This window comes from Chroicocephalus ridibundus, chromosome 12 (genome assembly GCF_963924245.1).
Source record: "Chroicocephalus ridibundus chromosome 12, bChrRid1.1, whole genome shotgun sequence".
NCBI classification, from domain to species: Eukaryota; Metazoa; Chordata; class Aves; order Charadriiformes; family Laridae; genus Chroicocephalus; species Chroicocephalus ridibundus.
Window position 1 is genome coordinate 18,771,149 of NC_086295.1, and position 14,021 is coordinate 18,785,169.

Genomic DNA, 14,021 nt, shown 5'->3' on the forward strand with positions numbered 1-14,021 from the left:
CATGAGGGAACATGATGAAAATGGCATGTCACTTTGATCTAGGTGGGACAGAGCAGGCTGAAAATCTGCTTCATCACTGCTGCAACATTACAGACAACCATACACCATAGAAACTGTTATTCTTACTGGGGCGGTTATATGAAGAAAGTCAAACAGATGGTGTTGTTTCCACCAGAGGTCAGATAATGTCAGCATCAGAATACGAGGAGAAAGTCTGAAGGCTTTCACTTGCCAAAGCAATAGGGGAAAAAACAGTACTTACTTCACCATCTACTTTCATATACACCGTGGGGACCACCTTGACAAAATATTGAAACATCATGGAAGCTATGAGCAAAGACAGAGACACACAATTAGTAGCTGGCAAAGAGCTGGAAAGCTTAACTGACAGGTTAGGTAGACACAAATTGGTTTTTTTCAACTTGTCAGGGAACAGATTTCTACGCAACAGCTTCTGGAGATTTTCAAGGACAGTAAAGTTAACGTCTGACATGAGTTTTCCTTTTGCCAAAGTGAAACTCGTTCCCCTTCCAACCAAAACCAGAACTACTGCCATTTTGGCCTTGACTAAATTGAAAACATTTTACAAAACAGTTATCTTGCTATAGTTTTAGCCGTATAACCTCTTGAAATTTTTTATTATAGTACATGAAAACATTTATATTTAACAGCACAACCCTAAGAAAACACACTCAACTCCAAACGAGTATCCTACAGCAACTTCAATTAACACTACAGTTCATTCCTGTAGAAGTACAGTTTCTATCATATCAGGTGAAAAAGAAGATCTGGATCAGAGAACAAAAAAACAGAACTCCTGCTGCTGCCTCAGACCAGCCTGTTCCTTCACTCCTCTTAAGGATAACGGAAGGCAGGAGTCGCTTTGAAAACCTATTTTCAAATGCCCTGAAGCTCATCGGCAGCCTTGACTGCAGCGCCCATGAAATGGAGTTCAAGATCTCCAGGGCAGCAAGGAGGGCACAGAGTAAGCTCACTACCTTGGACTTCAGGAGTGCAGACTTTGGCCTCTTCAGGGATCTCCTTGGCAGAGTACCATGGGATAATGCCCTGGAGGGAAGAAGGGCCCAAGAAAGCTGGCTAATATTCAAGGACCACCTCCTCCAAGCTCAGGACCGATGCATCCCAACAGAGAAGTCAGGCAAAAACACCAGGATAAATGTATGGATGAACAAGAAACTCCTGGACAATCTCGGAAGCAAAAAGGAAGCCTACAGATGGTGGAAGCAAGGACAAGTAGCCTGGGAGAAATACAAGAAATTGCCCAAGCAGCCAGGGATCAGGTTAGGAAAGATAAAGCCCAGCTAGAGTTAAATCTGGCCAGGGACATCAAGGGCAACAAGAAAAGCTTCCATAGGTATGTCAATGACAAAAGAAAGACTAAGGAAAATGTGGTTCCTCTCCGGAAGGAATCAAGAGACCTGGTCATCCGGGACATGGACAAGACTGAGGTACTCAACAACTTTTTTTGCCTTGGTCTTCACCGGCGAGGGCTCTAGCAAAACCACCCAAGTTGCAGAAGGCAAAGGCAGGAACTGGGAGAATAAGGAAATGCCCACTGTAGGAGTAGATCAGGTTCAAGGCCATCTAAGGAACCTGAAGGTGCATAAGTCCATGGGACCTGATGAAATCCATCCCTGGGTCCTGAGGGAACTGGCGGACGAAGTTACTAAGCTGCTTTCCATTATAGCTGAGAAGCCATGGCAGCCTGGTGAAGTTCCCGCTGACTGGAAGAGGGGAAATGTAACCCCCATTTTCAAAAAGGGAAAGAAGGAAGATCTGAGGAACTACACAGACCGGTCAGTCTCACCTCTGTGCCTGGCAAGATCATGGAGGAAATTCTCCTGGAAGCTCTTCTAAGGCACATGGAAAACAAGGAGGTGATTGGTGATAGCCAACATGGCTTCACTAAGGGCAAATCATGCCTGACAAATTCGGTGGCTTTCTACGACAGCATGATAGTGTTGGTCGATACAGGAAGAGCAACAGACATCATTTACCTGGACTTGTGCAAAGTGTTTGACACTGCCCCTCATGACATCCTTGTCCCTAAGCTCGAAAGGCATGGATTTGATGGATGGACCGCTCAGTGGGTAAGGAACTGGCTCTATGGTCACACTCAAAGGGTTGTGGTCAACGGCTTGATGTCCAAGTGGAAACCAGTGAGGAGTGGCGTTCCTCAGGGGTCAGTACTGGGACCAGTGCTGTTTAACATCTTTGTCAGAGACATGGACAGTGGGATTGAGTGCACCCCCAGCAAGTTTGCCCACGACACCAAGCTGTGTGGCACAGTCGACTCGCTGGAGGGAAGGGATGCCATCCAGAGGGACCTGGACAGGCTTGAGAGGTGGGCCCGTGCAAACCTCATGAAGTTCAACCAGGCCAAGGGCAAGGTCCTGCACGTGGCTTGCGGCAATTCCGGGCACAAATCCAGGCTGGGCAGAGAATGGATTGGGAGCAGCCCTGAGGAGAAGGACTTGGGAGCAACGTGTGTGTTACCAGCTAGCTAGGGGCCACCTCTCAGAGGGTTTGTTACTCCACAGAAAAGCTATGGCACCATAATCATATTAAGCATTATGACACCTTGTCTTTTTTCTGTATTTTATTTTAAGTACCATCCTTTGATTTAGGTACAAGAATGTAAATCAATGGTGGAAAATTTAAAATAATGTATTCAGGTACGATTAACAATCCTGCCACCACCTCAAAGCAAACAACTTCTTTCTCCAAGCTTTATTACACAACAGTACCCCAAGTACCTGCAAATACAAACTTTGCAGACTTCACAGATCTGAAAAAATAACTAATTTCTGCAGTTGCATATAAAACGCAGAATGTTTCACGGAAAATGCACACAGTCTTGTGTGAATAAAACAAGATTACAGTTTGAGCAGCAGTAGCATGAGGAGAGAATTGCCTTTCCTTCTCAAGCCAGCCAACTGGAGGTATCTAGGAAAGATCAGCAATATTTCAACTTCACCGCAGCTGTTCAGCCGTTACTGTTGGGTAGATCACAGCCAGGCATACAGCACGGTTCTCCAGCCACTATCAATTAGGCATTTTTTTCCCCTATTCTGCATCTTCTGGTTATCTCCTACTGCATGCAATAGATAGACAGGGCTCTCCCTGCACTACACCTGATGCAGACATTTAATAATGATGTGCTACACCTGCTGCTGTGCATCCCCGAACACTGAAAACAGAGATCTTTCAGAAAGGTCACAGAATCAACACACGTTGGCAGATTTGTTCCAGATGAATGGACGCAGCTGTTCCAGAAAGAGCAAAAGGTGGAGGAATCTATATTTTACACAATGCTGTCAGGGTTCTTGTTAAAGACTAGGAAATTTGCTCCTGTTCTCTTCTAACACTCATTAATACAGGCACTTAAAAAGAGATTTCTCTCAGCTGGCTTTTACCTTGCTGTGCAGTGACGTCCGTCCCATCCAGAGGGTTCACAATGCCTGGATAATCCCTTCCAAACGAGAGATGTTTGATATAGTGCGTCATATTGATCTGAAACAGAAACGTTAATAACTCAAACAACTGCACAGCATCCCAGGGGCAAGGTAAGGGGTTGAAAGTTAATTATTTGTATATTTTTCTGAGTGTGGCTCAGGAACGGGGACAGGTCCTCCCTTACTCTGTGTGTCCTAACAGTAAACTCCAAAGCACCTGCTCTTTTTTTTTTTATTCATGGGAGATTCCAAGATGTGGAATTTCTCCCTTTGCTGCTGGAAATCCCCAGATCCCAGTGCCCTTCCCTCCCATCTACAGAGCGGGCTCTCCCCGCCATTCCTCTCTCTGCCATAGGAGCATCATGCTGCCAGCTGCCTTGGTGGCACTGGTACGGGTATCATCTGCTTTCCTCCCGGCACAAGGTAAACTCCAACAGATCCAGAAGCAGTGGTGAAAATGTCAACCTCAGAAAACTGGGAAGCGCAGATTAAGGAGCAAAGCAGTCTCAGGAAGAAGGGAACAGGCTTGCCAAGCAACATGCAGATGTCACAGAACACACTTCAGAGACCCGTGTGAAAGCAGCTTCCAGGTTCTGCCCAGACTTATACAGCCAAATCCAGCTGGGATCAATACACCAGGATCTCAATGCGGCACAGGCAGGGAAATCCAGAAGACCAAGAGAACCAGAACGCCATCTTGGGAGCACTTACATTATCAAGTCCGAAGCTCTGCAGATCGTGAACTGTAATAGAAAAATAGTTTAACAATATAGTTCAGACTGCGATAACAAGCATATCTGTTTACCTTATTCTAGGTAGGGAGCTCCTCTCATTTCCATCGCAATCTAAAATGGCAAGAAAATTGCCTGGGTTTCTCTCTTCCTTGCAGTAGGGCATGTGATAGATAAAACTGCTGCAATTCCCCCTCCTGACATAGACTAGACACCGCTAGGGTGAAGGAAAGTAACTTTAATTTGGGGTTAATTCATATTAAGTATTCCAGTCCTCACCTGAACGTATTCTTAATCTAGGGCAAAAACAAGATCCCAAGGGCAAGCAAGGAAAACTTCACTGGTGTCTCAGTCACCACCTGATACACGTAACTCCTCTAACTACTGTAAAACACAGCGGCACAACAGATCTAAACTAACAACTATGCAGAGCACATGCCTTAATATCACATGCAAGTACCCTAAGAAATGACTGTCGTCTTAGCAAATCTCAGCGCTCTGCCTATCAATCAGCCTCGTTACTGCTGCCCGGAGAACACGCAGGGAAAGGAAAGGTCTTTGCGGAGATATTTGCAAGCCACTGGGGGGGCCAAGATGATTGCCACCGGTGCTAGGATTTGGGGAATTTGGCCTGCCCTCTCTCTGCCCTTCCTGCGTACAGCAATATGACGACGCCAGCAGCACCGCACGCCTCCAGAAGGGATATGGGCAACGGGAGGCAACAGATATCTTTCGGTTGGCTACTTAAGTGACTTTATGCAATGCCAGAAGCATCAGCCTCAGGATGAAAATATAACTTACAACTCAGTTTCAGTACGGCTCCTACCAGGTTTACCAAACATCGCACAATCATCTTACAGTAGCCAGAGAGCTGCAGCGCATTTTAACAGGTAAATTCACACGCCACGGAAGCCAGACCTCACCTTTCACCTTAGCAAAGAAAAGCACACCTCAAAAATCATGGGCTATTATTTCAGGAGCTGATGGAGTCAGATCACCAAGTGCTGCCACATGATTGACAAAGATTAGGAATTCTGCTGCCTTGAAGGGTTTCTGATACACAGCCTAGCACAAGACAGGCTGCAAGGCTGAAGAACTGATTGAAACTGGCCTCTCCTTTAAAACATTGTGTGCTGCGAACTCATTTTTCCTATTAACATCTTTCAATTAAACACCAGAAGCATTACTTGTGTTTAGAGAAAACCCTTACTAAACCCTAAGATACATACATGCAGAACAGAGAACGCACAGTTAGAAAAGTAAATTCCAAGCCCTAACTATACTTCTCCTAACGCACTGATCTAGGGAGAGGCCCTTGCATTTCACAGTTAAAGTGTTCAATGTTGAGAAACTAAGGCTGCACTCACTGGAATTAAGGCAAGAGTTCTGCCTTACAAAGAGCTCAGAGCTGCACTGGCTTCAGATATTCCTGTCGCTGTCTCTGACAAGCGCGCAGACTGATCGCTGCCACTAGCACAGCAGTTCGTGTGCTGCGCTGGCAACTGAACCAAAGAACTCATTTGGCTTTCAAAAAGAAATTCCTGAAAATTTGGAAATAGGTGTGAAATGGTGGGCAGGGAAAGGAAAGAAGGGAGAAGTGGCCTTGGGATTATGCTATGCTGTTCTTCTTAACAGTTACCAGCAACACCCTGTTTCACACTGCGGTGTTATTTGCACTTAAACCAAGAGTTATTTGCACTTAAACCAAGAGTTAAGTGGCTTATCTGTCAGTGAAGCGTCAAGTCCTGCTGCCTTTTCTACAGACACCAGCAGGCAAACCTTCAGTTCATAAATAAAGTTCTACAGAGATCCTGGTGCTGGTGGATCTGCATTTAAACTGGACCTACTGCCAAAGGAATCAGTCTTTGTCCCTCGATCTTTCTGTTGATGGTTCGTTCCTGTCCCACCCTCCTTTCGGTCATGAGCCACATCAGAGAACGCAAGAGGCTGAAAGGTAGCCACTGCTTTATGTGAGGCTATTCTTCCAGCCAGGGCAGCTCCAAAGGAAGGTTAATCACGCAGCCGCACGAATGCCTGTGCTGGCGCAGCGCAGCAATGCACGGGGAGGGACAGGGATGCTCCTCCTGGCAGCCGTGCTCTTAGAACCCCATGCGGGATTATGGCGTTTGCAGCTCGAATGCTCGGGCAGTCACACTTGTTAGCATGTGAAGTGGGAGCCGAGGACTAGTAAGGCTGACAAATCTTACACTTACAGCGCAGTAACACAGAAATCCAAGGGCAGCACTTGAGAAAGACCAGTCCTTGACTAACCTGTTATACTAGATTTACATCATGTGTTCTGTTATACTAGATTTACATCACTGTCTACCTTGACTTCAGCAAGGCGTTCGACAGTCCCCCACAGCATCCTCCTAGGGAAGCTTAGGAAGAGTGGGCTTGATGAACGGACAGTAAGGTGGATAGAGAACTGGCTGAAAGACAGAGCTCAGAGGGTCGTGATTAGGGGGACAGGGTCTAGTTGGAGGTCAGTGAGGAGTGGTGTTCCCCAGGGGTCAGTACTGGGTCCAGTCCTGTTCAGTATCTTCATCAATGACCTGGATGAGGGGACCGAGTGCACCCTCAGCAAGTTCGCCGATGACACAAAGCTGGGGGGGGTGGCTGACACACCAGAAGGCCATGCCGCCATCCAGAGAGACCTGGACAAGCTGGAGATTTGGGCCAAGAGGAACCTTAAGGAAATTCAACAAGGGCAAGTGTAGGGCGCTGCACCTGGGGAGGAATAACCCCCCGCAGCAGGACAGGTTGGGGGTGACCCGCTGGAGAGCAGCTCTGTGGAAAGAGACCTGGAGTCGTGGTGGACAACAGGATGACCATGAGCCAGCAATGGGCCAAGGAGGCCAATGGCATCCCGGGGTGCATCAAGAAGAGTGTGTCCAGCAGGTGGAGGGAGGTCATCCTCCCCCTCTGCTCTGCCCTGGTGAGGCCGCACCTGGAGTGCTGTGTCCAGTGCTGGGCTCCCCAGTTCAAGAAGGACAGGGAACTGCTGGAGAGGGGACAGCAAAGGGCTACGAAGATGATGAGGGGACTGGAACATCTCTCTTATGAAGAAAGGCTGAGCGATTTGGGTCTCTTCAGTCTGGAAAAAAGACAGCTGAGGGGGGACCTTATCAACACTTATAAATACTGAAAGGGGGGGTGTCAGGAGGATGGGACCAGGCTCTTCTCATTACCACCATCTAGTGGGAGGTGTCCCTGCCCATGGCAGGGGAGCTGGAACTAGATCATCTTAAAGGTCCCTTCCAACCCAAACCGTTCTATTACTCCATGATTCTGTGATTACCCTTTAAAAAAAATCCAATAGTTTACAAACCCTCAGAAACTCTCCCACCAGGTATTCTGAGATTAGCAGGCTGGATGCATGAACGCCCAGGAGAAATTCTCTGGCCAGTTGTACAATGAGATTAAATAAGATAATTATCCCATCTGACTTCAAAAGGCAGAAGTCTCTCCAAAGTGTCACCATGTCCCCCTCAATTACATTATCTGCATAGAGCACCTAATAATCTGCCAACACTTTATCTCCAACACTGATATATTAAAATCATTTAAGACAAAGATTCTCAGCTTTTTCCGTCCGGTGACCTCGTTTACCACAGCAGAATGACCTGGGATGGCTCTCCTTTTAGCTTTCAGGAAGCCTCAAATCTCAGCCTAGATCAATAGCTCCTCCCAAAGGAGATTTATGGGCACAGCAAATAACAGAAATTACATTAGTTCTGCAGTTTGGGGGGGGGGGAGGGGGAAGAAAGGATACAGCAACACTTACTCTCAACAGCGTGCACTGCAAAAATGAGCAGAGTAGGAGAGAAAAGAGAAATATTCAGATCCTTAAAATTAAAAGATACAGAGATTCAGACAGAGCAGCATTTAAAACTCGTACCAAAAAGGGGAAGAGTAACAGCTTTGCTGGTGTGCTTTCTAGACCACATAAAATGGCTCCCTAGCTAACCAAAGAACTGATATATATGGACGAGCCATCATTTCAAGAGTAACAGGAAACTCAAATGCAGGAATTAATCACTAAAAAGAAAAACACAGCAGGATGTCCATGTATGTTAAGTGAGCTCTAAAGCAGCATGCCAGGTAACAATGCTGGTCGTATTTAGATTCTTTTTCAGTCTTAAGGTAACAGAAAGGTCATTTTAGGAGCAACCAAAGCCATCCAGAAGTGCACTCGAGATTTACATTCACAACATATTAACATTCAAAGCTGGGTAACAAATTTTTGATCTTTATCGGTCCTGTGCTGCTTTAATCACATCTGATGCACCGAGAAGGTAGCAAACCGTGAGGTCATTTTGGTTCATTCTGTTGCAAGATCCCAACAGAGGTGAACGAATACCTGGAAGGATAACGGGCAGGGGAAATGTATGTTCGGATGGCATCTCTCAAAGGAGGTTAAGTAACCTCCTTTCTTGTTTGTTTTGCAAGACTATTCACGTTTATTCAGCACCGTGCATGACTAACTGACAACCGTCACAGACATACCTCCTCAGAGGTGGGCGCTTGAACCCTTCATGCAGCAATTTCAATCCACTTTGCCAAATGCTACATCCCTGACGGTGTTTCTGCAACAGCATGTTGTTTGGTATGGAGAAGGTATGGAAGGTACGGAGAGACTCCAGATGGCTGGCTGACAAACATTAGGGATTCCCACAACCAGTACAACTTGAGCTCTGACAGATTGTAGTCCAGTGACAAACGGAAATGTCACATTTGTGGTCTCCAAAACAAACTTGATGTAACTTGAAAACAGTTTGTCCCCCCGCACAGAAATGGGTGAGACCTTGCTTCTTTCAGCACCAAGACAACCAAAATCTGAAAGGAGTTTACCAGCAGAAAAAGAAAAGTCCTTAGCAATGCTGAGGATGAAGTAAGAATCTCAGCCTCCAGTATTCAGTTTGGGGATGAAAACAGCTAATTCCCCAGCAGACACTACTTTGGGACACAAGTTAGAACGAGCTCACACAAACACACTCCGTGGAAGGAATATCGTACAGGTGATCAACCAGAGGATCTGGATCTCCTCCACGCTGAAATGGTGTCCTTAACTGATGGAGACTGAGTCCCACATTGGTTTTTTTCCAAGAACGTTGACGGGCAAGAGAAGAGCTGAGATGAGGAAGTGGTATCTGTACAATACAATACAATTTGTGCCATACAAACAGTCTCACAACTAGTAGGGCTCCAGTAAAAGAAATAGAGAAAGAGGCTGCAGTCTGCAGAAAAAAGAATTAGTGTCACTTGCTCTTGGTTGCCAATAAGACACCAAGGGACCTAAAAAATGACAACCAGTCTTCAGTCAAAGACTGTATGTCCTTTTGCAATTCAGCATTCAAAACATTAAAAAGTATGTAAAATGCGAGGTTATTAGGGGTCATCCATGGTGTCCAAGGATGATTTCAAATAGATTCTGCCTGTCAAACAAGTATCTAGTAAAAAAGGGAATAAACCTTCCCTCAAGTGTGTAGGCAGAACATTAATGAACAACAGACCAGTGAATCTGTGCTCTTGGAGAGCTAACAAAGCTTCATGCGTATCTAGGCAAAGCTCAGTGACTCTAAATAGGCAGCTCCTTTTCCAAAGCCATCACCATCTCAAAGAGCAGCTTACTTGGGTTTCTCCCTTCCACAATCATCACCGCTAATGAGGAGGAAAACAAATGGCAATCATAAAAATAGTGCCTTCAAAGACAACTTTGTTCCTCCAGTTGACCATGTAGGGTGTAAGAAAACCACAAAATTCGGAGCACACACAGAACTGCTTCACCCACAGAAATCGTCACGATCATTGAGAGGGTGTCTTTAGAACAGAGGATGTCCAGAATGTTGTCATCAGCGTCAGTTTTTTTCCTAGGGAATGGAAGGAATTTAATGATACATTTTAAGGAGTCCTGAAAAGCTCTCTGGCTTTCAATAAAGCACGATTGGCAATGCCTTCCCTGAAAAATAGTGATTAATGTACTTTAAGAAGGTGGAACGTACTTTTAAAAAGGTAAAATATATTATAAAAGGTAGAATCTCTCATTAAGTAAGAATAAAGAGCTTAAAAAGGTCACAAGGCCCTGTGAAACCAGACACTTGGTATAAACAATAAATGCCTTACTAACGAATACACCCTTGAAGAAGAACAGAAGGCTGATAATAAGGAACATCCCACCACAGGAGGCGCTGAAACTGGCTGAAAACCAGACAGATGCTGGATAAGGCATAAAGTCAACAAAAACTTGCAGTAACTGGGGGAAAGGTAAAGGTGCCAGTGGGAGATCGCGACCACCCACTCAACTGGAGACTGAACTGGACTAGCCCCCCCGCCCTGAAGTGCTGGAGCACGCACACATCAATTAAAGGGCCTTGTAACTTTAAATGAGAGCGAGAGGCTGTGCTAACCAACGGAAACTGTTAAGATAAGGTACTAACCAATAATTATCATCAAGGGTGTGTATTTCTGTGTTTTGAACCGTATAAATATTCCTAAGAGTTTTTAGGCTGGTGTGCTAGCTTTGTGGATTACCACCTAGCACCCATGTCTGCAGAAATTAAATAAATAGATAATACCTCTACTCTGTGTGCGTACTGGCGTCTGCACACCGGGTGTGGGACATCACATGGGGACTCTGGGACATCATCATGATGACACCCCAGCAACAGAATGGTCCGAAGATAAACTAAGAGATGAATGAGAAGACTAGAAGAAACATGGCAGGGAAGAAGGAAGCGATATGACCATCATCTCTCTCCCGACAAACCTATCGCTAAGGTTTGTCTTCCACACGTTGGAAACTTGCTGCCAACCACTGCAGCTGAAGCAGGAGATGGGTGCTGCGTGGACAGAAATAGCAGCACCTCCCGAAGCACAAACATCAGGAGGTTAAAAAGCTAGATCATTCAAACATTCCTCTTTTCTCTGAGGCAGGAAGGAAGGAGAGGTGTGAACTGCTGCAAAGAAAATATGATATCCAGAATCACAAACAGGCACAGCTGGTGCCGGAGGCTGTCCTTGCAGAGGCAGACGTGAAAGAGGTAACTTCACCAAAACCTGCAGCACCCTGCATAAACTGAGCATAAAATCTCAGTTCAAGATTCAAAGCAAACATCAGTGAAGCAAGCCCAATCTCAGCGAGTACCACACGAACAATCAGGGCTTGAGGCTTTGCTGCTTGGAACTGTAAGTATCAATATCTGTGAATATCGTTTGACTCTGGTTTTCCCTTGTTGCAGGAGAACCAGTACTACTAGTTTCAGTGCCAGAAAGTCTGCTTGGAAGTGCTTCAGTCCTCCTCACGACCTGCTTCAGTCCTCCTCCTAATGACCTGGGATTTCTCAGTGCAAGCAGACCACAGATGAGCTCAGGAACAAGACAAGCCCATTTGCAGCTGATATGACATTCATGAGTGGGGGTCTTCTCTGGCACCGGAGATGGAGCATCATCACAGTGCAGGCTTAAACCAACCAGTTTTCAGTGCTTCCAATAACTTGGGATTTCCTTCAAAAGCAAATTCACAAAGTTTCAGCTCGAATTCTCTGGCAGCACAGCATGCAAAGGACAGACAGACACAGCACCTGTCCAAGAAGCACAAGCAGTATATTTATGCACCACCTAAAAGGTAATTACCATTGTAGATGGCACAAAGGCATAAGATCAGCCACATGAATTCTCCTAGAGAGAACCATTTTGATGACCCGAGATGAAGAACGAATAGCAACACACACTAAAGCATCTAGAAATGATGAAAACTAAGATAAAATATGAACAAAGTCTATGCTGCAGAAATACCTCTAGGAATAAAGTGCTCAGCCTCCAATGGTCAGCTGAGAAGAACACAGCATCTCCTTACTCGTGAACCAGCCAGGAGGGAAAGCACAGTAGTAGTACGTCTTTTACTGACACAATAGGAGTTAAACTTCATCAATTCTTGAGTCTTCCAGCTAGGTATACTGGCAATGTGAATATGGACGGATAAAAATTTGCATCAACCCAGCAGAGATGGACCTTTCTTTTCAGTTACCTAAAGACAGAAAAACACCCTCCCCCAGTTTCCAAATTACACTTCCTTCAGGGCCTGGGGATTATGAGAAACCAAAAGGAATGCAAAGTTGATTTACTGACTGTGCAGAACGGTGTATAAACATGGAACCGAGATCAAAAGAACATGAGACCAAAGGTTACATACAAGCAGAGGAAAACATACACACAAACAACAAGGGAAGCGAAATCATCTCACCTGGATTTAACATTCATGCACGCAGAAACAAAATGGACAAAATAACTTTTTTCTTACAAACAGACAAACTTCCCCCTCCCCGTTTTAGTTTTTCAGCATTTCCGGTGTTTCTAGTTCCTTCAGACACATGAATATTGTACAAAGACACGAAGGCGAATTTGTGTTATAACAATACCAAACGCGTACTTTGAAAAAAAAAGAAAAAAAAAGAAAATGAAAATTATCAGGAGAACATCAGATACCCTTGGGTCATAAAGATCACATGGTATAAGGATAGTTAAGAAATAAGTCTGGGGTCACACAAGATTTTGGTAATGCATTTTTCTGAGAGAGTTTGAGACATCAGGGGCTTGATTTTTTTTACGAAAAACCCTCAGGACACTTAGAATGCCAAACACAAGTGAAACATGGTTTGAATCTTTCAGCAGATGTTACCCTATGATGAGATAACACACTTGCATCTCTAAAGAGCATGAGCATAACATAACTAAACGGAAATAAAACTGCACCTTATTCAGCGCTTCTTCTGGTTTGCATGTGTGTTAGCCCCGTCTCTCCTCTTACTTCTTATTCTACTTCCTGGAAAAAGCAATTTCAACTCGCTCTTGCTTCTACCCAGGAGAGAAGTTACCATTTTGAAGATGTTAACACCAAGCACATGACAGAAGTTCAGGAGCTCCACTCAGGATTACATTTATGGTCAGATTTACAAAGTGCTTCTGAACAGGACCCTTCGTGCCGTCAGGAGAACGCCTGTGCTAATTCCCCAGCTGGAGATCGATTAAACAACAGTAACCCTCGGGACAAGGAGAGAGTAACAGCGCAAGGAACAAAAAGCTGGTGTGCTAGCTTCAGTATTTGAATAGCACCAAAAAATGAAAGTACGGACTCAGGTCCAACCATCCACTGTACAAATATCATACAGCCACGTAGGCAAGGAGAGCCGTGCAACGGAACGGACCTCCCACAGTACTGACAATCTTGTTTACCCTCCCTATTCTCTACCGATTCCAATTGGAACAGAAGGCAGTAGCAAAAATACTGTCAGTCATCAGAGTTTTGTATCAGATAGGTCTAGTAAAATTATTATTTTGAGTGGATTGTTAACATGGCTTTTGATGATAACGGTTTGGAATATTCAGACTTCTCTCAGACGTTCAAGTTCATCCTGCGTGACGTTCTGTTAAGTGTATTAATAGGACTGAGCATTAACGTAACATTTGTATAAGTTCTTCTGTGGAAATGAGGTATTTCCAGGGTAGCTCTGGAAATACCTCACAGAGCTCTCTCCTCTGACTAATACTAGTCAAGTTCTTTACCTGTAATTAAAGGGGGAAAAAAACCTTCCTTATTTCTGCAAACAAACAAAAAAGAACTACCAAAAAAAGGATTATGAAGAAAGGTTATACTGAGGCAGAAAACAGTCTCAGCTTCACATACAAGAAAAAAAACGGGCCCTGAGCTATCCATTTCCCTCGGGCTCAAGAAAAACTCCTTGGCTGTTAGTTTGTGCCACGAAAACACTGCCCAGGAAAAGGTTGGGAAAAAAGGAAATCAGATGTTATGAAT

General features: G+C 44.9%; 1 protein-coding gene across 2 annotated transcripts in view; it reads right to left on the bottom strand.

The window, feature by feature from the left end:
- Window positions 1-14,021, bottom strand: part of ERGIC3 (ERGIC and golgi 3) — a 33,320-nt gene that overhangs the window by 6,670 nt on the left and 12,629 nt on the right. Inside the window, exons 8-11 of one of the 2 annotated variants that reach the window (XM_063350468.1) lie at window positions 7,995-8,009; window positions 4,188-4,219; window positions 3,438-3,534; window positions 263-327 (exon numbers count right to left, since the gene is read on the bottom strand). In XM_063350468.1, coding sequence (XP_063206538.1) covers window positions 263-327; window positions 3,438-3,534; window positions 4,188-4,219; window positions 7,995-8,009 — 209 coding nt within the window. The remainder of the gene's footprint in view (window positions 1-262; window positions 328-3,437; window positions 3,535-4,187; window positions 4,220-7,994; window positions 8,010-14,021) is intronic. The other variant, XM_063350470.1, reaches the window with a different exon arrangement.